Source organism: Taudactylus pleione, unplaced genomic scaffold (assembly GCF_031769625.1).
Source record: "Taudactylus pleione unplaced genomic scaffold, aTauple2 ptg000454l, whole genome shotgun sequence".
Classification (NCBI taxonomy): domain Eukaryota; kingdom Metazoa; phylum Chordata; class Amphibia; order Anura; family Myobatrachidae; genus Taudactylus; species Taudactylus pleione.
This window is the reverse complement of record NW_028284856.1, coordinates 3,756,723-3,780,789: the sequence shown is the minus strand read 5'-3', so window position 1 is coordinate 3,780,789 and position 24,067 is coordinate 3,756,723. Positions and strand designations below refer to the sequence as shown.

At 45.4% G+C, this 24,067-nt stretch overlaps 1 protein-coding gene across 4 annotated transcripts in view; it reads right to left on the bottom strand.

Annotated features, from left to right (window-relative positions):
- Positions 1–18,968, bottom strand: part of RUFY3 (RUN and FYVE domain containing 3) — a 109,964-nt gene extending 90,996 nt beyond the window's left edge. The window contains exon 1 of one of the 4 annotated variants that reach the window (XM_088448346.1): positions 18,146–18,968. In XM_088448346.1, the coding sequence (XP_088304472.1) occupies positions 18,146–18,605 (460 nt within the window). In that variant the 5' untranslated portion in view covers positions 18,606–18,968. The remainder of the gene's footprint in view (positions 1–18,145) is intronic. The other 3 variants (XM_088448338.1, XM_088448341.1, XM_088448342.1) reach the window with 3 other exon arrangements.
- Between the last annotated feature and the right edge of the window lie 5,099 nt (positions 18,969–24,067).

The following is a 24,067-nucleotide window of genomic DNA, read 5'->3' as shown; positions in this document are numbered from 1 at the left end:
CCCCGTTCCTCACCTGTGAAACAACAGGGTAAACTGATAGGCAGTCGGCCACGGCAGTGCATACACTGACAGATGTTCAATTATTGGCTGATCAGGACGATAATTGGACAGTGTATGCCCAGCATTAGTTATACTACACAGTTAAAAAGATGTTATTCCCTACAAAACAAGCAAATTGGACTAGTCACAAAAGGGCAAAAATCCTATACCCATTAAATAGTTTAAAGCAGCGGTACAAATGGCAATGTAGCTATCCACACCACACCGCCCTTCCCCTGCCAAATGTACTGCACAGAGAAGTATATCAGATCCAAATCCTACAACGCATTACTACAACAGGTACTTTAGTTACTAAAGTTCATTTTTCCTGCAACTAGTTAAAAAAAAAATATATATATTATAATAATAAAGTTTAAGTAGCATGTACAAGATAATCCAACTTTAATTTTATATCCAACAGTATGCAAAACAGGGGACAGGTTTTCAAACTGGTATTCACTTCCACTTCCACAATTACACTGGCAATAGTGCTCCTTACAGTCATTTGCTTGTGTCGCAGCAGAGCACTAATTTATGCCATGTTGGCACACTGTCTAACCTCCTGTAATAACTGGTCCCATATGAGGAAAATACAACATTCAGTCACAGTTATAGCCAATTTTGTTGAGTATTATTTGAATTTATGATGATAATTGGGATCTGTTATGTCGATTGTGGTATGTATTGTATTGTTTATGTTAATCTGCCCATCGGAGGTGCCATTTTATTTAAATCTGTTGACAGAGGTTGCATTTAAAAAAAAAAAATATATATATAGATATTTTTATTTCACAATAATGGGCCCTTGTTGAGTTAAACATGCTTGTGTAAAAAAAAAAAGAAAAGAGAAAGTAGCATCAGCCGACAGAGAACCTGTCCTTTTCTCCCCGCCCCCTCCCCCAACACGCATCTTGTAGGGGAAACTGAGGTCGTCGTCGACCCCCCCCCCCCCAGAAACAGCAGGAGGCTGTCAATCACTGACAATCTGCTGCCATTCCGCATGCGATCATGCATGACCCGTAGTGCACATGCACTTGCAGAATGACACAAATGGAGATGTGTGCTAAACATCGGGTTAGCGCACATCTCTGAATTAGCACCTATGATCGACGTTTGATAGTAGGTCTCTGAGAGATGGGTGATCTCAGAAATAAACATGAAATTTAAATTTTCATGTGCTACAATTTCAAAGGTATAACGACTACACAACATCAGGGAAAAGATTGTGGTTAGAGTCGTCTGGTACGTATTGTAACATCCAACTGAAAGATAACAGCAAACTTTAATACTGGGGCAACAAGTAACATCAGCATTGCAACAGTGCAATGTTCCCTTTCTTCTTCTATGGGGCACAGGAGCGGATGGCCCACTCGGGTCCCATTGCTGACCCGAGTGGGTCAGCAATGGGACCCTGTGCAAGGCTCTGTGCATCGCCAGGGGCTCGTGAACACCATCACTGGATGCAAGATGACCGGAAACATGTAGCTTGATCTTTTTCATTAAGGTTCCAACTGTTTTAGTAAATAAATAGAAGCCAGTGCTTAGCACTATGTAGCCCAATGACAAATGCCCCTGCCACTAGTTTTAAAAAAGGGGAGATTTGCAGCCCCCCACAAACATAAAACATTAAATTATTGTATTTTGGTGTGTATATATGTATACAATAGGCCCACAGGTGTTACACACAGATCAACATACAACAAGGGTAGATGAGCTGATAGCACGAAATATAGCAATAGATGTTACAAATGTAAACAAATTCTATTGTCAAAATGTTAGATTTGTTTTATCTTGCTATCACTAGAGGTTGATACATTGAAACATAGAGGATATATATTCCAGAACTATGTTAATACCGTAAGACAAATATTATTCTTGCATATACTATTCTTTGATGCTAAAGCGATATACTCATATGGTTTTTATAGATGTTGTGATATGTTTAATATTTTGACAATAAAAATAGTTTACATTTTTAACATCTTTTGATATATTTAGTGCTACCAGCGCAGTTTCTCTCGTTGTATGTTGATGTGTGTGTAACACCTGTAGACTTATTGTAGACATACAGTATATACACACACCAATATAGAATAATTTAATGTTATGTTGTTGGGTGTTTTCAGGTAGCACTCATTTGGACCCCCGATACATCTGCAATCATCCCTGACCGGTGGACGCTACGTAATCATCATTGCGGATCATTTGCAACCGTTCATGTCATGCATTCACTCAGAAGGGAGAGGGCTTTCTCAGAAGACAATGCAGAACTGCCCAGGTCAGATTATGGCTGGAGGAACAGCCCTCCAAGTTTGGCATCATGAGTTTGCCCCCTTGTTTGCCAGATTTGAACTTAATAGAACTCATGTGCGACGCAGTTCAACGTGCCATCAATGGCAGTGTTCCAATTCCAGCAAATATTAGGGATCTGTGGATTATAATTCAGGAGGTATGGTGTACACTATCTACACACTACTTCAGAGTCCATGCTCCATCATGTTACTGCTGTAATCTGATCGAAAGGAGGACCTACATGTTAATGTTTACTGGCACAAGAGTGTATATTTATAAATATTTGCTAAAATAAAAATATAAAATAATACAATACATGTACTACCAAAGATGAAAACACCCATTTTCTACAAAGGCAAATTCACAGTCAGCTACCAGTGCTGGCGACCGTCATCCTCATCAGGGTATATTTGCATCTGCCGTTTGGCACCCAACCCTGTCATCAATCATAATATGGACCCCACAATGTCGACAACATAATGCCGCATGGTTCAAATGGTAAACAGTTCATCATATCGACATATCATCCATTCAGACATGATGAAAGTCAACATGATAACTGTCGACCATACCCAACCTATCCTCCTTCCCTCACAAGAGAACACACCTGTAGCAGTACTAGACATACTTCCAAACATTTCCAGCAGTGATGACAAATTCTTGGCTGGTGGGACAGAAGGATAGGAGGAATGATGAGAGGTTGATATGCTGTTCAAATGGATGTATAAATAAAATGTTTTTAGGCCTAATGATTTACTGTATATCCAAAGCTTGGGACTTTTCCGGATAAGGGTATTATTTCCATAATTTGGGAGGACCAGACTTTAAATTAATCAAAATTTCAATAACCACTATACTTGCTCAAACGAACATTGGCATTCCCATTCTCAGTAAAACCATTTAGCAGCGCTCCGCAGAGTGCCTGTAAGAGGAAACACTTAGGGCCAAATGTAATAGAAATCGCGCTGACGCCCTCAAATCGCCAGTTATTACATTTGGCCCTTGGTATCAAGAAAATATTTATGAGAAAACAGAGCAGAAGCAATTATTTATTTATTTTTCCATTTTTTGTTTTTTAAATCTCTCTAGCTAAAGGGCTGCTGGATATAGAATACATACAGTAGGTACGACAATACATAATAGTCTTAAGCTGGGTACAAAAGATTTTCTGTCCAACCAGCCAACTAGTTTATTGGTTGGAATGAAAATCTGGTAAGGAATGGGAGTAACAGATCAGCAATTAGCTCCTAAATGCCAGAAAACAGATGAAAATGGTCGTCAGACAAGTTTGTTAAATGTTTGACCTAAACAATTTGTTCAAACAACAGTATTTGTTCATTTTCCGGCATTTGGGACCAAATTGCTGATTGTCATTTGCTTTCATACCTTACCAGATTTTCATTCCAACCAATTAACTAGTTGGATGGTTGGACAGAAAATCTTTACGTGTGTACCCAGCTTTAGACTTGTATTCATGTAAGAAAAAATACAGACATCCACCCCAACATATTTTGTGCAGCTTGAAATTTTATCTGTTATATAATTGCTGACTCCTAACTTTTGATTAAGTTGGTATAGGTCTGTTTAATTAAGATATTTTTTTTGTTTTGAATCTTTACAGCACATAACAATGCTGAAAGCAGAAATGCAAAACCCCAAAACCATTTTGTGCCACTTATCAGTTATGCATTTCCTCTGGCATGCATCAACTCTTATCCTTGGTCCCAAACATACTCATATGGCCTATAAAACTGGAAAGCGGATAAAGCAGCAAATAAAAGTCACTCCAATCACTAGCCTAATTCATTACACAAATTAAATCAGTGCCATAAACCATCTTCCTGCACATGAAGGTCCTGGACAACCCACACATGAACAAAACATACTGCAGGCAAACACGGACTATGGGGAAATTACATTGTTTTCTTTAGATATAACTGCTATATATGCTGGTCCTTATGCTATAATCACCAAACACAACTTTAGGATGTCTCATCAGTTTTTATGCCCCAATAGAGACCCTGCGGGCAGAGGAGATAGCAAGAAGAAAAACTGTCTTCACTGTCAACCACTTAAGGTCTACGATTTCAGTGGTTCGAAAGGGGGAGCCTTTAGAGCCCTGAGAACCAAAGACAAATCCCACGGAGCTACTGGAGGGACAAAGAGAGGCTGAAGTCTCAGAACACCCTGAAAAAATGTCCTAACATCAGGCAGCGGAGCGATCCTTCGCTGAAACCAAACCGAGAGTGCAGATACCTGAACTCTCAGGGTGGCCAGGCGGAGACCCCTGTCTAACCCAGCCTGGAGAAAAGCAAGCACCCAGGAGACCTTAAAAACTTCAGGGTCATATTTTCTATGCTTACACCATTGAAAATACGAGTGCCAAAACCTGTAATAGATGCAGGCAGAGGAAGGTTTCCATGCCCTAAGCATCGTCTGAATTACAGAATTAATAAAATCCTTGGCTCTTAAGATGGAAGATTCAAGAGCCACGTTGTCAAAGACAGACGCGTAAGGTCCGGATGCAGGCAGGGGCCCTGTGTTAACAGGTCCAGTCTTAGAGGAAGAGGCCATGGAGAGACTCTGACGGTTGGTCGGTGAACAAATGGATGTCTGGACCAAGCTGGGGCTATCAGTATTACTGTGCCGCCCTCCTGCTTGAATTTTCTGATAGCCCTTGGGAGGAGGGAGATCGGAGGAAAGAGATACGCTAGCTTGAAGTCCCACTTCACTGCTAGAATGTCCCCAAAATCAGCGGAGGGAAACCTGGTTCCATCGCTGCAGGGGCCTGGAATGGAAATGGACATATACCACCAAGTTCGAAGGTGGATACAATGGACCCCAGGACCTGCATTGCTGAGTGAACTGACACCCGTTGATTTTGGAGCAATTTGCGCAGCCGCAGTTGTAACATAGCCCTTGTCTTGTCCCCCGGTAGAAAGATCTTTTGTACCAGGGAATCCTAGTAGCACTCCCAGATGTACCATCTGGTGTAATGGAGGAAGAAAATACCTTTTCCAATTGACTATCCAGCCGTGCTCCTGTAGGCAGACAATGGTCAGCTGGAGATGACGTTGTTAAATCTCTAGAGGCTGCGCCAATATCCGGTGGTCGACAAGTATGGCAGTATCCTGACTCCTTCTGAGAAGAGTAGCTATGACTGCCATTTTCTTGTTAAACCCACGAGGGGCTTGTGGTCTGACCAAAGGGTAATGTTGCAGATGAACAGCAAAACTCAGAACCCCTGGCAATAGGTACATGCAGATATGCATTCTGTATGCCCAGCGCCATGAAATCCCAGGTTCCATTGCCAGCATAATTGACCGTAGGGTGTACATACGGAACTTGGGCACTTGGACAAACCTGTTAAGAGATTTCCAATTCAGAATAGAGCGATGAGACTCCTCTAGCTTCTGAATCAAACACCAATCTGAGTAATATCCTTCCTTGTTAACCAAAGGAACCGTGATTATCACCCCTGAATTTAGAAGCCTGAATGGTCTACTAGAGAGCAAGGGCCTAGATAGAATCTGATGGGGGAGTTGTGTAAACAACCTTCTGGTAAGTAACCCTTTAGGTAGGTGTCACATAAAAATCTCCAGTAAGGAGGGGGATTTCCCACCTAACGCACTCTCCCTGTGGGAGAGGGTAAACAGGAATCTGGAACAGTTTATCTGGAATGTTCCATGCTTCCCCCACAATCTCACTGAGCTGTACAGATTGAGGTAATCCATCCTAAATCACCTTCTGGTGTCTGAACACCAGACTTATTAGGTTTTTTGGAGTCGGTAGTTAATTTTCTATAATGAGAATTGAATCAACCGCCCATACTAGAGAGGAACATCCACAGAGGAATGACACTCCTCCTCTCGGAGAGAAGACCAGAGGGAGAAACTTGTGTATCCTCAGATTATATTTATATCAGACTCTGAAAGCAGGGTGGACTGGGATGGTGCAGTCCATTTATATGCTCAAACGGCTGATGCCTTATTCGCCTGTAACATCTGCAGATAGGTAGATACTAAAAGCCAGATTCTGAACTGAGTGGACATAACCCTCCATCCAGGAGGTATGTATGAGAGAAGGAAACATAGCAGGCTGTAATCACTGTGGGAAACCCAAGTAGGAGGCAGTGTGGGGGCTGATAAGCGGTCGAGCATTCAAGGTGACCCCTGAACAGGTGCTGGCAAGGTGGAATGTTGTCGTGTATAACAATCAACACACAATCTATCCTGTATGAAAACCTGAGAGGCCTACTGCACAGGGTTTACGTGAAACCAGCCCAGGGACAACAGTGTCCCAATTCCCTAGTCCTGGGAAATATTTGCAAGTAACCTACAAGTGTAGGGTTAACAAGTAACCCCCTAAACAGAAAAAAATAAATGTGAAGCACTCTCTAACCCCTTACACCGGCAGTTTGGGGATTAGGAAGAAACAAAAAGTAAAAACTTTTTGAACAGTCACATAAAATCTTTGCAAAAGGGCATTAAAATCAACTACTTAAACACATCAGTTTGGTAGGATCTACCTGCATATAAACATATTTGCAAATAGGCACTAAATCACAGTCATATTGGTAGAATATAAGTGCAATGCATACATATAGGCACTAAATCACAAGCAACAAGAGTTGGTAGGATTCCAGTGCTATATACCTTCCTAGGAAAAAGGTATACTCAGAGAGACCAAATCTCCCCTCAGCCAGCACTCAACTGCAGCTGAATGTCCCTAATTAATTAGGAGAGAGGGGGATGGGAAGCCTAGCCTTCACAAGTCTATGTGGAGTAGAATTTAACCCCTACACACCTGCAGCTGGGGGTTAATTGGAGCACATCCCTTATGCTGGGCATAGACTCTACAATTATCTGTCAGATATCTGTCCAATCTGGATGGTTGGAATGAAAACCTGGTAATGTATGGGAGCCAATGACACTCGAACATTTGCTCACAAACACTGGAACACAGACAAAAATGGTTGTTAAGACAAATTATTTAAAAACACACAAATTTAAACAATTTGAACAATTGTTGTTTGTAAGTTTTCCAGTGTTTAAGACCATATGATCGACTGTCATTCGCTCCCATACATTACCAGGTTTTCATTCCAACCAGCCAGAATGGACAGATAATTGTATAGTGTATGCCCAGCATCAGTCATATAAAGGTAATGTGGCCACCTTCACAAATATCTAGTAAATGTGAAGTACAGTTATAACTGACAGTTTTTTTCAGCAAAATAAAGGCAGTGTAACACAGCAAAACTTAATGCATTTAAGCAATATATTTGCAATAAGCTCTTAATCAACTACAAAAAGCACAAACCACTTAGTAGGATATTGAGCTCTGTATAACCTGGCCACCAAAGGAGAGGCATACAGGGCCATGATCTGGGGAAAAGAAGCCCAACGGGGTTCCTGCCCAGGAGCTGGTAGGTTGGACCAATGTGGTGACTCCTTGTAACAGTGACCACATAATCTATTCTGTATGAAATCCTGAGGGGACAACCCGCCTGACAGGCCACACATGAAACCAGGACAGGTGCTTTCACCTCCTCCTTCTCGTTTTCTTTGGACATAACAATATCCCTAATGTTATGCAAAGTAATATAATACAATGTGACAGTGTTTCACACCCAAAATAACCCACACACCTGTAGCAGAGGGCTTATGAGGAGAAACAGCAGTGATAGTTATCAGGGCCGGGTTAAGGTCTGTGGGGGCACCTGGGCAACAAACATGTGGGAGCCCGTATTAAATGTGACGAACTTGGGGTATGCACAGTGGGGATCTCAGTAGTGTCAGTGCCCACAGTAGTGGTGCCCTTTATGCAATTCTCCCATTAATAGTGCCCCCTGTAGTCATGCCCCAAGTAGTCATGCCCCCTGTATAAATACCCCCAGTAGTAATACCACTGTAGTTGTTCCCCCAATAGTAATGTCCACCAGTAGTCATGCCCACTATGTGTGCCCAATAGTAATACCCCTGTAGTTGTGCCTCCTGTGGTAGTGGCTCCAGTAGTTATACCCCCTGTAGTAATGCCCCTGTATTAGTGCCCCTAATAGTAATGCTCCCTCTGTAGTAGTGCCCCAGTAGTAATGGCCTGCCTTCAAGTAGTAGAGCCCCAATAGTAATTCCCCCAGAATTGGTGCCCCAAATATTAATGCCCCCTGGTGTAATGCCCCCCCCTCCCCACCGAGTAATGCCCCCAGGTGTAATGCCCCCCTCCCCAAGTAATGCCCCCAGTACAAAAAGCCGCTTGCACTACAAAATAAAAAAAGAGCTATTACTTATCTTAAGCCCCGCTGCCGCTGAAGTCCACGTCCATGCCGCCCGGCTGCTCCTCTGCACCATGGGAGAGACGTCATCGTGACGTCTCTCCCATAGTGCACTGCGTGAGCCGGAGCCCGGAGCTCACAAGTGAGCCCCAGTCTCCGGCTGCCGCTGCGGGGAGGGAGCCGGGCGCCCGCTGATTACAATTGTAATCAGCGGACTTCTGGCAAATGGTGCCTCCCTGCGGCGCCGGGGTTGGCCGGAGGAGGCGGAACTGGTTCCGTCTCCTCTAGTTCACTTTAACCCCGATGGATGTGGGCAGTGGCGGACTGGGGCATGAAGGGCCCACAGGGGAATGCAATGGTAGGGGCCCCCAGAAGGGAGACAGCACAAAGCTGGAAAGGTGAGGCCAGCCACCAGAAGGAAAGACGAATAACTGCCCAGGGGCGGAATGCATGACGCAACGCACTCGCGATGCGATGCATTCCGCCGGTCATCGCATGCATGCTGGCATTGGTAACGCCAGTATGCATGACGATCCTCGCAAAGGACCATTCTGTCGGTAAGAGCGGCCTTTTGCGGCAGAGTGGCTTCTGGGTCTATGACCCAGGAAATCCCTCTGGCATCCTTCTGCGCATGACGTAGGGGGGTGCTGGGAGAGATCCAATCGGATCCCTCTGACAGAACTCTGTGGAAAGAAGCCCATTGGCTTCTATGGGTAACACCATCAGGAAGATGGTGTTACCCACAGCAACCAAGTGCACTTCAGGGCTTGGTGCACATGAGAAATGTGGTCAAACCTGCATTTTTGGGGCTTTACCGCATTTCTTCCAAATGGTGCATCCAGTGCAGGCGCTAGGTGTGTCTCGGCACCCAGCGCCGTCCTGTGCTCTCCCTCCTCCCCTTCCTTCACTGCGGCCTCCCACTGAGATTAATAATTAAAGCTGCGGGTGGGCGGGGATCTTTTACACCTGGACACATGTGCAGCCGCACGCTTGGAGTGTGCCTGGAGCCAGCACTGGGTGCATCCCGCCCCAGGTAACCTCATGAGAGTAAATTTACTTTCCACAATAAAAGGGGACTGGGTATAATTTTAACCAATGGGAGGCAGCTCTCTGGCCCCCTACCATTCACTTTGCAATAAATGGGCCACCACTGCTAATGCATAAAATAACATTAAAAAGAAAACAGTAAAAAAATAAATAAATAATACAAATAGACAGGAGGGACGAGAGAGAGAGAGAGAGAGAGAGACGGACAAGATATAGAGGGGTAGTGACGAGAGAGAGAGTTGAAGACAAGAGAGAGAGTCAGCCAGGGTAACTACTAGTACAGCTCACCCAGTAATGTCCTGCACTGTTCCCCGTGGCACAGACTCTGGGTTGCAGAGGGGGGGGGGGGGGGGGAGATTGGATCAGCCGCAGATACAGTATACACTCCTGCACTCACCCTGGCTGGCACAAAGCTCTCCATTCCCTGGCTGATAATGGGCTCTTCCAGGCTGCTCCTTCTCTCTGCAGTGCTGATGCTGCAGCTGCTGCTCCTGCTCTCACAATTTAGAAATCTCCCGCGCTGGTCACTCTTTCAGAGCCCGCCCCCACCTTCCTATGACAGCTTGTCTAAGCAAGCACTGCAGCCAACAGGGATAGTCAGAGAGGCTGAAGTGCACAGTGGTCCCTCCCCCTGAAACTGAAGGCTCCGCTCCCTCCATCCGAGTGCTGCAGTGTGAGTACAAGGGCTTCAAAAAAAAAAAAATATATATATATATTATCAGTTGTTGGAGGCCCCCTGCCTTGCATCCTTGTTGTGTAAAAGGGATTACCTTGCAGACACCGGCAGCGCAATAGGCCACGCCCTCTCGCGGTAGGGGGCGGGGCTTACAGTCGGTGGGGCCCACCGGGGAATACCCCGGCAGCCCAGTCCAAGCCTGGGTGTGGGGGCCCTTCAGGTGTGGGGGCCCAGGGACGATCGCCCCTGTCGCCCCCCCCTTAATCCGGCCCTGATAGTTATAACTGACAGTTGTTCAGGAATAAAAAAGGCAGTATAACACACAGTAGATTTACACAAGTCACATACAATGCAAAAAAATAAATATATACACACATACATAAAAAAAAAAAATATATATATATATATATATTTTTTTTTTTTTAATATATATATATATATATATATATATATATATAAGATAATAAGCTCATAATCAACTACAAACAGCACACAAGGCTAAAGGCCCCCATACATCAGAGATTGATTGCGGCAATCACGCAATTTGCAATCGATTGAAAAAGGGAAAGACTTTTATACACAATCGATTGCAAATTGCCACAATCCATTGAAAAAGGGAAAGATTTTTAAACACAAATCGATTGCAAATTGCACGATTGCTGCAATCAATCTCTGATGTATGGGGGCCTTAAGTAGGATATCGAGCTCTGAATAACCTGGCCATCCAAGGAGAGGTATACAGGGAGACTAACCAAGCTTCCTGAGATCTGCAGCCACTTGAGAGTGGTCTCTGGCTGTCTCATATAACAGGGAGGCAGGTAGCAACCCAGACGGGGACCAGCATCTGGGTTGGAGGAGGGGCAGCTAGGGAGAACGTACCTCCCCCAGGCTGTATGGATCCACTGGGCTCACTGACTTATACATGGCCACCGCCATTATCATCCCCGGCTGCCAGGAAATCTTATGTTCCGGTGGTCTAGTGGGGGAAGCAGTTTACCTGGTTCCTGACAACAGCAGCCTCCGGCAGGTCTCCCACCGCCGGAGGTACAGACTGCCACATGGTTCCCCATCGTCGGCGGCCAGCGGGGAACTACCTTCCCTGCGTCCTCGATGTTTCTGGCTGCAGTTCTGGATCCAGCGCTATGACTATGCTGGCGCCCGCCGAAATCACCAGTTCCCCCACTGGTGTTGAGGCGCCGGCAGGGGTCTACGGAGCAGTAGCGCAGGCGTCCATCCGGACACCCTGAGCTGCTTACTCATAGGATAAAAAAGAAAAACAAACTTGCTTAGGACTGCCGAAGCAGTCCGCTGTTCACAAGGTGCACTCCTGCGCAACAAACAAAAGACTGAATGCCTGTAGCCAGGGGCAGGGTATATATGGAGTAGGACCCAGTGCATCCTGGGAGCTAAAGCTTGTAACTGTTTGGTACCTGGATCACTCCAGCCACATACCCCAAGGTAATTCTTGTGGACCCTAAGAACCCCGAAGAGGAAAAATGACATTATGTAAATTGTGCTGACCTGTCACCCATGGGTTCAGTTATGTGGTGGTGGACAGGATTGCACTTCTGTTTGTCCACTTATGATTGGCAGCCACCAGCATTGGTTTTCCCTATCACATAGACCACAACTAATTTGATATGGTCCTGGACTATCAACCCATGGCACCCAGGTTTGGAACCACAGCCCTATACAACAAAAGCATTAAGTATGGGGGAGAGAGTGAGGTGTGACTTACCAAATAACAAGACTCTACTTAATAGGGAGTGGGAGAACATTGAACTTGGGCCCTCATTCAGAGCCGGACGCTCTGAGCAGAGCGCACGCTCTGAATGAGGGCCGTCCTCCATAATTATGGAGCGTCCTCCTGGACGCTCGTATTGCTGTGGGTCACCACCACAGCTTATACGAGCGTGCAGGTTGATGGCCGCGATGGTCTTGACCATCGCGACCATCGCCACTGCGAGCCGGAGCCTGCGGTTGAGTTTCTCAACCGCAAGGCCCGGAGTGATTTTGGCTCTATCAGAGCCAAAATCACTCCCACTGACATCACTAGTGATGTCAGTGGGCCGGCTTCAGACGGTAGGCGTTCCCTTGATCAGCACGCCCCCTTTGATCAGACACAACGAGCGAAGGAAAGTCCTTCGCTCGTCGCGTCTGGTGCATGCGCACGACGGAGCTCCCACCGTCGTGCGCATGCGCAGTGCACACCATCGACCCACTTGCGAGCGGACAGCCGCTTGCGAGTGGGTCTGAATCAGGCCCTTGGACTTTCCCAAAAAGGTTTTGCAGGTTTTACCCCTATCGCACAGATAGTTTGCTGTCACACAGCGTTGAAAGAAGTGTTTTTCCAGTGCGTCATAAAAATGCTTAGTACAAAAGTAGAGCAACATCTTTAATTTAACTGAGCGAAACACTCACCGAATCTTTCAGTGTCCTCACCGAGGCTTACAGGGCAGATTGTATGTCACGTGCACATGTGTTTGCACAAAAGATTTAGTGACGGTGATGAAGATGTCGAAGATGAACGACCCCAGAAGGCCTTGCACATCAAAAACAAAATTAAAATGCAGAAAAAATTTGAGAAAGTTGATCGAACTGAGGGCCTGATTCAGACGCGCTCGCAAGCGGGTCAATGTTGGCCAAGTGCGCATGCGCACCATGGAGCCGGCTCCGTCATGCGCATGACCCGCATAGCGATGGGCAAGCCGTCGCTATGGGTCTCGCACCAAAGGGGGCATGCTGTCGATGGTGAGTGACAGCACGCCCCCTTTGGTGGGCGTGCCGGGGGCGTGGCTGGCCAGACGGAGGCGTTCCCATGGGAACGCCTACCGTCTGGGGCCGGCCCCACTGACATCACAAGTGATGTCAGTGGGAGTGTTTTGGCTCTGATAGAGCCAAAAGCACTCCTGGGCTTGCGGCAGACGAGACCCTACCACAAGGGTCTCGTCGCAAGCCCGATGGTCTTGACCATCGTGACCATCTTTTTGGCCACTCGCTATAGCTGTGGGTGGTCACCCACAGCTATGCGAGTGGCCAGGAGGCCGCTCTAAAAAAAGAGAAGGAGGGCACTGATTCAGAGCGAGCGCTCTGGAAGAGCGTCCGGCTCTGAATCAGGCCCTGACTGCCAACTCAGCATCCGAATGATAGCAGAAATAGTAAACATTGACAAAGAAACTGTTAGACAAGTTTTGCGTCAAGATTTTAACATGACAAAATTTTGTGCTAAGATAGTTCTGTCGAGCAGAAAGAAACTTTAAAGCAAATTTGTACAGACATTTTTAGATAAAGTTATTACCTGTGATGAAACATGGATCTTCCAGTATGATCCTGAGATAAAATGCTAGGACCATACACTGTAGAACACCTTCATCACCAAGAATGAAGAAAGCTTGTCAAAGCAAATCCAATTCAAAGCCATGTTAATTGTTTTCTTTGATATTAAGGGTGTTATTTTCTAACACTGGGTACCAGAAGGCGCAACAGTGAATCAAAATTACTACAAAAATGTTCTAGCAACTTTGTGGTAAAGAATCAGAATCAGAAGAAAAAGGCCAGAGTTGTGGAAAAATGGTTTCTTCCTCCATCTGGACAATGCACCAGCCCACACAGTTCTCTCTGTGAAGCAGTTTGCAGTGCTAGAACACCCTCCATACTCGCCAGACCTAGCACTGTGTGACTTATTTTTCCTCGAGTCAAATCTGTGCTTAAGGGAACCTGTTTTGAAAATGACAGAGCTGTTGAGCATGGCTTTGACCAATGAAAAATAAGAAAGCAGCAGTGTGCGGATGCAGAAGGGGAGTACAAAGAAGGGGAACGAAGTTAAAATGAACTTAATATAATTAAACAAATTATAGCAACAGTCTCGTTATTTAATAGCCGCACCTTGCATGTGGCTTTAATAAGCCCAGTGGTACTCTCATTCGAAATAATGTGATCACCAGACAGTACAGAAAACATTAAGCAGAGCAGTAATGGGGGAAGGAGCTGTTATGTAAAGATCTTAGCAATCCTGGCTCTTAGAAACTAGCAGGACTCATAAAGGGGAATTCAATTCTGCTACAAGGACGCAATGTGGGAAGCCACTTGCATTGCAAGTTTTCCATTCCATCCCATAGAGGTGTGAGGGAAAACTTTCAATGTTGGCACTACCATAAATGGCCTATATGTACACAATCGGCAGCACATCATTTTGCATTGGTTCCCTCAATAATTTGAAAGATGACAGTTCACGCTTTCAAATAATGTGCCCTCAATTCACAGATTCCTGATGTTCGGGAACTTGCGCATGACCCGTCCTGTGCAGAACAAGTCAACGATCCTGCACGCAGTCCGGCAGCAGTCTGTCAGTGATTACCAGTCTGCTGCAGTTTCTGGATGGCCTCCGTTTCTCAAGACGGTAGCGTGTCACCGCCGATGGGACGAAGTGGAGAGGCCAGGATCTTCGTCAGCTAACAGATTTCCTGGCCTCTTTTACTAAACTGCGGTGCCCGGCTTTAGACCCTATGGTGACTCAACCGGCAGATAGAATCGCAAATTATACAATGCTGTGTCCTTGGACGCAGCTCAGATCAGTAATGCATGCAAGAGGCGTGACGCCTCCTGCTGCATTACCATATTATTGCTACCACAGCTGGTACCATGATAGCAAATGCATCCACAGCTGAACCATTACCATTGTCAGGTGATTACCAGATAAGAACACCCTGCACCACAGAAAGCATTAGGCTTTGAAGAGATGGGGGAGATTTAGTGCAAAGCTCTCACCAAGATGTCCTATCATTTTATGGAGAAGGTTATCTAGTTTTCATAATGTTATGTCTTATTGTTCTATCCATATTATTTCTACACATTTTATGTGTTTTATGCAAAACAGTGCAAATTAGCAAAAACAAAAGCAACATCATTTTCAAACACAGATTTGATGAAAACCTGTGTAGAAAATCCCAAAGAGTGCCAAAATAGTCTCAGGACTGGGATGGGAAAAGCCAGTTAAATATCCTTCCATTAACCAAATGGTCACTGGTTCAATCTATCATAATCAAGAGAAGCTATTAAGACAAAGTTGCACTTTGTATGTTGGAAATGTGTCCTTTTATACAGCAGAAGTACAAATCCATGAATTATTCATCAAAATAACAATAATAATAATAATAATAATAATAATAATAATAATAATAATAATAAGAGATGTGAAGAAAAAAATCATTATGGGTCTTGATAAAGTGAAGAAAGCAGCCTGCGGATTCTGTTCACTACCACATGTAAAATATAAATCTTTAATACAAAGCAACATTTACAAGTAGCTGACATAATAGAGATACATATAGACAAAACACACCTTATTACACAGAAATAGTGTATATGGAGTATGTGGTTCATTATTGTAATCACAACCATAATAATGTGGACATCTGAGTAACCCAAAGGTTTGTCAGAATCTCCACTGAAAGTAAGGTGCCAAAGTCAGTGAATCTGCCTTGAAAGACACAGGCGCTGACTTCGGCATGCCCTTGAAACGCCGGCGACGTGCCTTACATTTTAGACGATCCTCCCCGTCGTCGCCAAACAACCGCAGCCTTTCAATTAGGCTGCAGCTTCTCACACGCTCCCACAGTTAACTAAACATCGGTAAATTGCAACAGATGCATTTATTGCGTCTGAATCAGGCCCTATGTGCCTATTTGTATGCTTGGTTTCAAAGCCATCTGTAGCACTTGCACTTACTTGGTGCAAAAGATCTGTCTGAAAACAAGTTATTTATACTTCCATACTACTATGCATGGTCCGCAATTCCATTGACACACCCTCACTAAACTTGGCAACACCATATTACCACCCAGTTATGCCCATTTGCCACAAGTGGAGATGCGACTGAGTTGTGTACGACTTCGCATCGCCCATAATTGTATACGCTTTAAGCTCGACTCCAAAGCATACACAGTGCTAAAAGACAAAAGCAAAGGGCTCGATTCAATTCAGCGCGATGCTGAATAGCCCCAAAGCTATTCAATTCACCGCGCTGTTTAGTCCGACTAAAGGATTTTTTCTTGCACCCCGAGGGTGCGAGGAGAAATCCCACAAGAGTGTCGGCTGCTATGCTGTTTTCTGGCTTAACGCGGCGCTAGCAGCCGCATGGCCAGCACTTTAGCCGGAGAATGCCGGTTCTCATGATGAAACACCAATGTTAAGTCGCGAGAACCGGCATTCTCCGACTCAGCGAGCTCAATTGAATAGCCTCGGGAGCCCCTCCCGGGTCTATTCACCATCACGCTGAATTTAATCGAGCCCAAAATTTGCAAAACTGTCTGCACCAGCCCTTATATGTTTCACTGTATGTTACTATTGCACTCAGGCTATATGCTTATATTTTCAAAAACAATCATTGTTATGTATGAACCGTTAACATGGGCCATGAGTTCTGATAGGGTTTTTGTGGGATGATCAAATAAATTAGATTATAGTCTTTCAAAATTGAAAGTTCCCATAGTCTGTGAGGTCACTAATTCTCATTGACATGATAAGCTGTGTTTCACCAACATTGGTCGAGACCACAAAGTGGCTACCTCCAGGGGCGCAGAGGGAGGGGAGCGGATACTATTTACCCGGGCCCGGGCTTGCTGGAGGGACCCGGTGCCACCCCCCTCCTTCTTACCTCACAGCAGCCCAGTACACGCTGCTGTGTGCTGGGCTGCAGTGGAAGACTGCTCGCAGCCATCTCCTATGCCTGTGGAGGGGAGCGATCACACAGATTGCGCCCCCCCTGGCTTTGCCCTGGGCTGAGGGGTTTACAGCAGCCCTTTCCCCAGCAGGCAATGCTGCAATAATGATTTTTGTACATTTTTTGTTATCCTAAAGGGGCCTCCCAAATTAGGCCACGCCCCCTTTCCCCGATGCTGCTACACGCTGCTGGTCACGGCAATAACCCAGGTTTTAGCCGTGGTGTAAAAGGAGTATCACAGTCTTTCTTGACTGCTGCCCTGAGTGAATATTCGTTTTTGGTTTTTTTTTACCATAGCTGGGTTACAAAGACAAATTATTTACTACTCAACTAATCATTACGCCTGCTTGGTTAAAAGGAGAAACATATATAAGATTACACATTAAAAGCACTAATGCTGTTAGTTGTGTTGTATTTGTCCAAACTAGGATTTCTTTCTTGACAGAATAACCTTAATGTTTTTACTGTCTTTTCTCAAGTTTGAGAGTTTAATCAGCTTTTCTTCAATACTTTTGCATTAAGAGGGTATTAAGATGAGAGTTTGGACTGTCTCTGACATGCAGTAAGAGCCATTTATCTGAAATTACCAGGATATAAACAAAATTGTTGATTTTAACTCATGTGAAGAAATTGTAAATTCTGTATAGTTTGCTAACTGTTTCATATATCAGAATATTTAATTACATGGAATATAGCAAAAATAAATTAAGTACTACCAATAATCTGACTTTACAAAGTTGTTTAGCTGTCATTAAAATACTCAAATAAGCCTGTGCCACCTTCATTAGCTGACACACTGGCATGTGAGTCTTTGCCATTCTGTTAGTACTATACACATTATAGCAGTTATCCCATATCTTGTTTTCTATTTACTTAAATTACATATCAATAGAAAGCTAAAACAATATTAGGTCTATTCACTACCACATGTCAAAAACAGATCCTTAATACAAAGCAACATTTGCAGTAACTGGCATAATGGAGCTGCATATAGACAAAACATACCTTATTACACACAAATAGAAATAGTGTATATGGAGTATGTGGTTCATTATTGTGATCACAACCATGATAATGAAGCATCATTTTTACTCACTTTTCTGCACTTTGTCTGTACTGCTGGTGCCACCGCTGCCTGCCCCCGTGTAATTCATCATCAGCATCATGAGCTGCAGGGAGGATGTGGGGGAAAGTGCCCCTGCTCCGGGTGATGGGGGGTCTGGATACCCTGGCTGGGATGAGGAAGAGGACAAGGAGGTGGAGGGAGAGGTGCTGATGTATTCGTTCAGGAGGTGCACCCCAGCCTCAGGAGCACTGCAGGGGGCACTTATCACACGCTGCTTGTGCTTCCTTGCACCTGGATAGAGGAATATGGGCGGAGGCAAAGGAGATGCAGGGGGAGAATGCTCATCCTGCTGGCAGTCGCTCTCTTCCAGGTGTAGAGGGATTACTTCCAAATCACTCCCATGCAGAGCTGTTCCCTGGGGGCTGCCGTTGCCGTGCACCCCTGTGCTGGGCTGGAAGCCGTTCTCCTCCTGCTGCTGCTTCCCTTCCATGCTCTGCGGGCGGCACGGGGTGTGACGGATGGCTGTGCTCCCTGCTGCTGTTGTTGCTCTCGGTGTTCTGCGCTTCTCTGCTCTATCTGTGAGCCAGGAGCGGTACCCTCACAAAACTCTAGCGCTCATCCTCCTACTACACCTTCTCCTCTGTTTCCCCCACGCCAGCCCTGCTCACTCACACTCCATACTGACACAAGCTGAAAGAGCAGAGAGTGAGACGCGACTACACACGGGTGTCACGCCGGGGTGAGGAGGATGTCCCCCGTGTTATTAGCAGCAATCATACAAGGGGTAACTCTCTCCCAGCCAGCGTACGTCGTACGCCCGGAACTCTCCTGTCAGCCAGAGGAGGAAGCAGACACTACACAGACTCGGGCTGTTCCTCAGCTGCTGCTCCGCCCTCATCACACCCTCCTTAGGTTGTAGCCACACACATGCTGGTGACACTGCATACACTCTGTGCATGAGCGACTTGTACAGTATTGGTAAGATTTGTTTTAAAATACCTGAATTTATCATGAGATTCAATGGATAAGATGTAAACAAAAGAATTACTGATCGTATTGTAAGTGTTCTCAGTGAATAATTATAGTGAGAGAGAGATTACAGTGCAGTGCATTATATAGCTATCTGCATAGGAGGGAAGCTCTCACCCTGATATTTTCGCGCTCTATCACTCCTGGAAATCATACGGAAACTGCCCTGATTCATCTATCGATGCTATGTACCAAAAGCAAAACGCAGAAGACATCACAGCATTGTTACCTAAAGTTTTTCCTTAAAAACTGCAGAAACTCCGGTAGGGGGCAGACAGGTCTGCACAGTGGAGAAAACACTAGTTTGCAGGAATCTATGACCTGCAAACTGGATTTGTTCTAGGGAATAGGATTGCCACCTAGCAACAGCATGTGGGTTAGGCAGCAAGCAGTCGCTGTCTGGGCCGGGGGGCAGGGTGCCATCTGCCCCCCCGGGCCGGTACAATGCTAGTATTCCACGGCCGCCTGGCAGCGGGAGTACTGTAAGGCAGTCGCAGATGGTTCTTCAGTTCCGACGGGTGGATGGCCAGCTACACTTCTAGATAGAGCTGACTAGTTACAGAGGCTAATAAAAAATGGCTGCCCCCATAGTAAGCTACAAAGAAATGGCCGCTGTCGACCAATGGGGAGCCAGGTTTCCTTTCCCAGGAACCCTGGAGGCTGAAAAGTGTAAAAAGGGGGTGGGGCTTACCGGAGAGTTTGTCAGTGAAGAGGAGCTAAATACGAAGTTTGATGGCACCCAGGGAAGAGAGAGACAAGAGGGCAGAGGTGAGGAGTGATCCAGTGTACAGGAGATCCTGTGCTTCCTGTCTTGTCTACCCTTTTAGAAACCAGGTAAGTGGAGGGTGAAGCTTATATACAGTGTATGTGTCTATTTATCTATCTATCTATCTATCTATCTATCTATCTATCTATCTATCTATCTATCTATCTATCTATCTTATATCTATCTCATTATCTATCTTATATCTATCTAATATCTATCTCATTATCTATCTATCTTCTATCTATCTAATATCTATCTCTCCTATCTATCTATCTATCTATCTATCTATCTATCTATCTATCTATCTATCTATCTCTAATCTTGTATACAAATTATATCAGTGTGGCATAAACTATGCAAGAAGGGTTTTCGTTCTTTATAATATTCATTGTTGGAATTCAATCAAGCGCAATGCTGAATAGCCCTGGGATAAAGCTCCTGGAGCTAATCAATTCAGGGCGCTGTTAAGTCGGAGAAAGCCGGTTCTCACAACTTAACCTGGGTGTTTAGTCATGAGAACCGGCATTCACCGCTAAGCTGGCAAAAAGCCGTGCGGCCGGCAGTTTTGTCGGATTTCTCCTCGCATTCCCAGGGGGGTGCGAGAAGAAATCCCTTTGCCCGACCAAACATCGCGTTGAATTGAATAGCTTCAGGGGCTCCCTCCCGGGGCTATTCAACGTCTCTTTGAATAGAATTCCCCTGCGTGTGTGTGGACTTAATGTGTCTGTATGTATATTAGTGTTCAAACTAGGTACTTTTAGCAGGGCACTACGCCCTGCCCGTTTTGTTAACTATGAAATGCACCCTGCCTGTTTTGTGATTGATGAATTGTGCCCCGCTTTCTCTGGGTCAGATAAACACACTGTGGGACGGAGCTTTAGGGGAAGGCGTAACAAAGGGCCGGGCGCAGCTGCTCTACCCCAGTCCCCAGGAAACGCACACAATAGATGGTATTTATTTATAGCTCTTTGTCATAACAATTTTACCATTGTATACTTAATTGGCTATTTGAACCACACGCACATTACGGAAACCATTGTTGTCACACCCATTTTTACATTGCATTCGCTAGTAGAAAAACTGGGCCACTTGCTTGCGTCTGCCCTCCAGGCTGAAAGTTGCCAGCCAGCCAATGGCAGCAAGCCTCCCGAAAAACGCTGAGGCAGAGGAAAGTGAAAGAATTTTCACTTCCTCTGCCTGTGAATAGCGCGGCGCGGGTGCCCGCGGGTCACGTGCACGCTCGTGTCAGGTGCACGCCTGCGGTCACGTGGGCGCTCACCTGAGCCGCGAATTTCGATTTTTTTCGGAAGCTCGCTGGTGACAATTCAGTCCCCAGATTGTAATGGTGTGGGAGAAGGTAAACCTGTTTACCTGGTACCTTATGCCTTTGTTTGACCTTTGACCTTAGTTTGAAAGGGAAAATAAAAAGGATGAAACCGTAAATGCTTCACAACAAGAACTATTTTTATTGAACTGTAACTGATGATTTCCTTGAAGGAAAAATGGTTTGACTTTGAACAGTGGATTTTGGACTGGACGGGGAACAGCTGTTCCAAACTTAGGCAGGAAATCTTGTCCGGAGTACCGGATTACTTCTGTTCTTTATTGGTTGTTGCTTGAGGCTTCTTTGGGTCCCTTAAGGACGAGAAAGGTAAGGTTAATCGACGTCAAGTGAGAGTCTCAAGAGGAAATAACAGACCTAGCAAAGGAGGAAAAGAAAAATTGGGAGGGTAGGGTGGGAGCTGTTGCTAGGTGGCAATCCTATTCCTTAGAACAAATCCAGTTTGCAGGTCATAGATTCCTGCAAACTAGTGTTTTGTTCTTCGGGAGGCTTGCCACCTAGCAACAGCATGTGGGTAGACTAGCACATACCTGGTGGTTGCTCTGAGAAACTCCATCTTTTGTAGATCAGTTGGTCTCCAATAGTGCTTTGCAAAGGTACGGGCCGAGGCCCACCTTGCTACTAGCATGATTGAGTGTAGGGGCATTCCTTTAGCTGCTCTTGTTGCGGCAGCTCCCCTTAAGGAATGACTTTTGAAGTGGTCGGTGTCTATCCCAGCTTCCCTCGTGGATGTCACAATCCATCCTCTAATAGTAGAGGATCTTGCTGGGCGAAATGGTTTCCTGCAAGTGATGAATAGCTGTGTGATATTATCCCTTATTGGTGCTGTGAGGGCCAAGTAGATGATAAGCATGAAACCACGCACAGGTTAGGTTCTGAAGTGTCATGTATCAAATCGAATTCTACTATTGGGCTATTGAACAAAGATGATTTTGTATGACCTTTAAGAATGATATGGTACCCTGTAGGAGTCCGTGATAACCATGGGTCTGAGGTATCTATAAGGGTTAATTCGGCCCCTATGGCTGCTATCGCTAAAGCTAGCAAGGATGCCAACTTGTGGGATAACAGGGTAATGTTGTTCTCTGTCTCCCAAGAGGCTAGGGCAGAGAGGAACGGTTCGATATCCCAGGTATGGGAGTACTTAGGTTGTATGGGCCTGGAGAGGCAGATACCCCTTAACAGACGTAGGTAAAGTTTATTATCTGTTAGGTTTGGGATCATGATGGCTAAGGCAGAACCATATGACTTTATGGTGGCCGATGCTAGGCCTAATTATTATTTAGAGGATAAGAAGTCTAAGGCTAAATGTAGTAGAGAGGATTGGTTAGAAAAAGACCCTTGGGACCGCCAGCGGTCAAATTCTTTAATTATTGCTGCATACCTGGCTCTAGTGCGGGGTCTTAAGGATGCATTGATTAGGGCTTTTGTGGGGGATGCTAGGGCTGGATCTGTTAGCAACCTAGTAATATTGCCATCCACATGCACTGGGGAAGTGGTTCCAGAATGTCTGGGGTTCCCTGGAAACAGTCCTTGGATAACCCCAGGGGAATCTTGGGTCCTATGCGTAATTGGCTGATCAGGGGGAACCATACCCTGGATGGCCATACTGGATATACTACCACAATACTGGGTACTCGCTCCTCTCTGATTTTCTGTAGGACTTTCAAGAGGAGGGCAGGGGGTGGGAAGGCATAGGGGTGAGACAGGTCTGTCCAAGGGAAGGACATCGCATCCATTCTCCATACCCCTTTTGTCCATATTCTGGATACGAAACATGGAACTTGGGCATTTGTGGGGCTGGCGAAGAGGTCTATTTCTAGGTTTCCGAATTTTTGGATTATTTTTAGGAAGACCTGGTTTGTCAATGCTGCAGATCCCAGGGAGATTCTTTCTCGGGATAGGGAGTCTGCGAGTTCGTTGAGCTCTCCTGGGATGTAGGTTGCCAGTAAAATTATGTCCCTTTGGACTGCCCAATCCCAGATCTCTAATGCTTCTTTGCATAGGGTTAGTGATTTGGTACCCCCCATTCTGTTTATGTATGACACCGCAGTCGTATTGTCCAGGCATAGCTGGATGCAGACCCTTCTCGTGTGCTCGGGAACTAGGGCTTTTAGAGCAAGTTTTGCTGCGCGTAATTCTAGTACGTTTATGAAGAGACTGGATTCTTGGGGACACCAGGTGCCCCTGACTGCTTTCTCTTGAGAGAAACCTCCCCAACCTTTTAGTGATGCATCTGTCATGATCGTCATATGGGGTGTTGGGTCTAAGAGTGGGCGAGGAGGAGGTACAGGGAGACTGTTCCACTTCGACAGTTCTGTTTTTACTCTTCTGGAGAGGAAAATGGTGTCCGTCCAGGAATAGTGGGCGTGAAGTAGAGATCTTAGGAGCGTTTGTAGCTCTCTGCATGACAAGGGCACATGTCTGAAACCAGGGGACATAGCAATCATTTTTCGAATAATCCTTGCTAAGGAGCGGAGGGATAATCTGCGCTTCTGGGAAGTTCTTTGTATGTACTCTTTCGTATCTAGCCATTTTTCTAGAGGGACTGCCAGGGAGAAAGAATGGGTATCTAGATCGAAATAGAGGAATGTTATGTTCCGGGTTGGAGTTAACACTGACTTTTGAGTGTTTATTATGAATCCCAGGGAAAGGGTCAAGACTTTGTGTCTTAGTAGGGTGTCGTGGTCTGAGTGTACCAGTAGTATGTCGTCTAGGTAAATGATACATTGAATGGTTTTCTGACGCAAGTGGGACACTACGGCTTTCATGAGCCTTGTAAAGGTGTAAGGAGCGGAAGAGAGGCCAAACACCA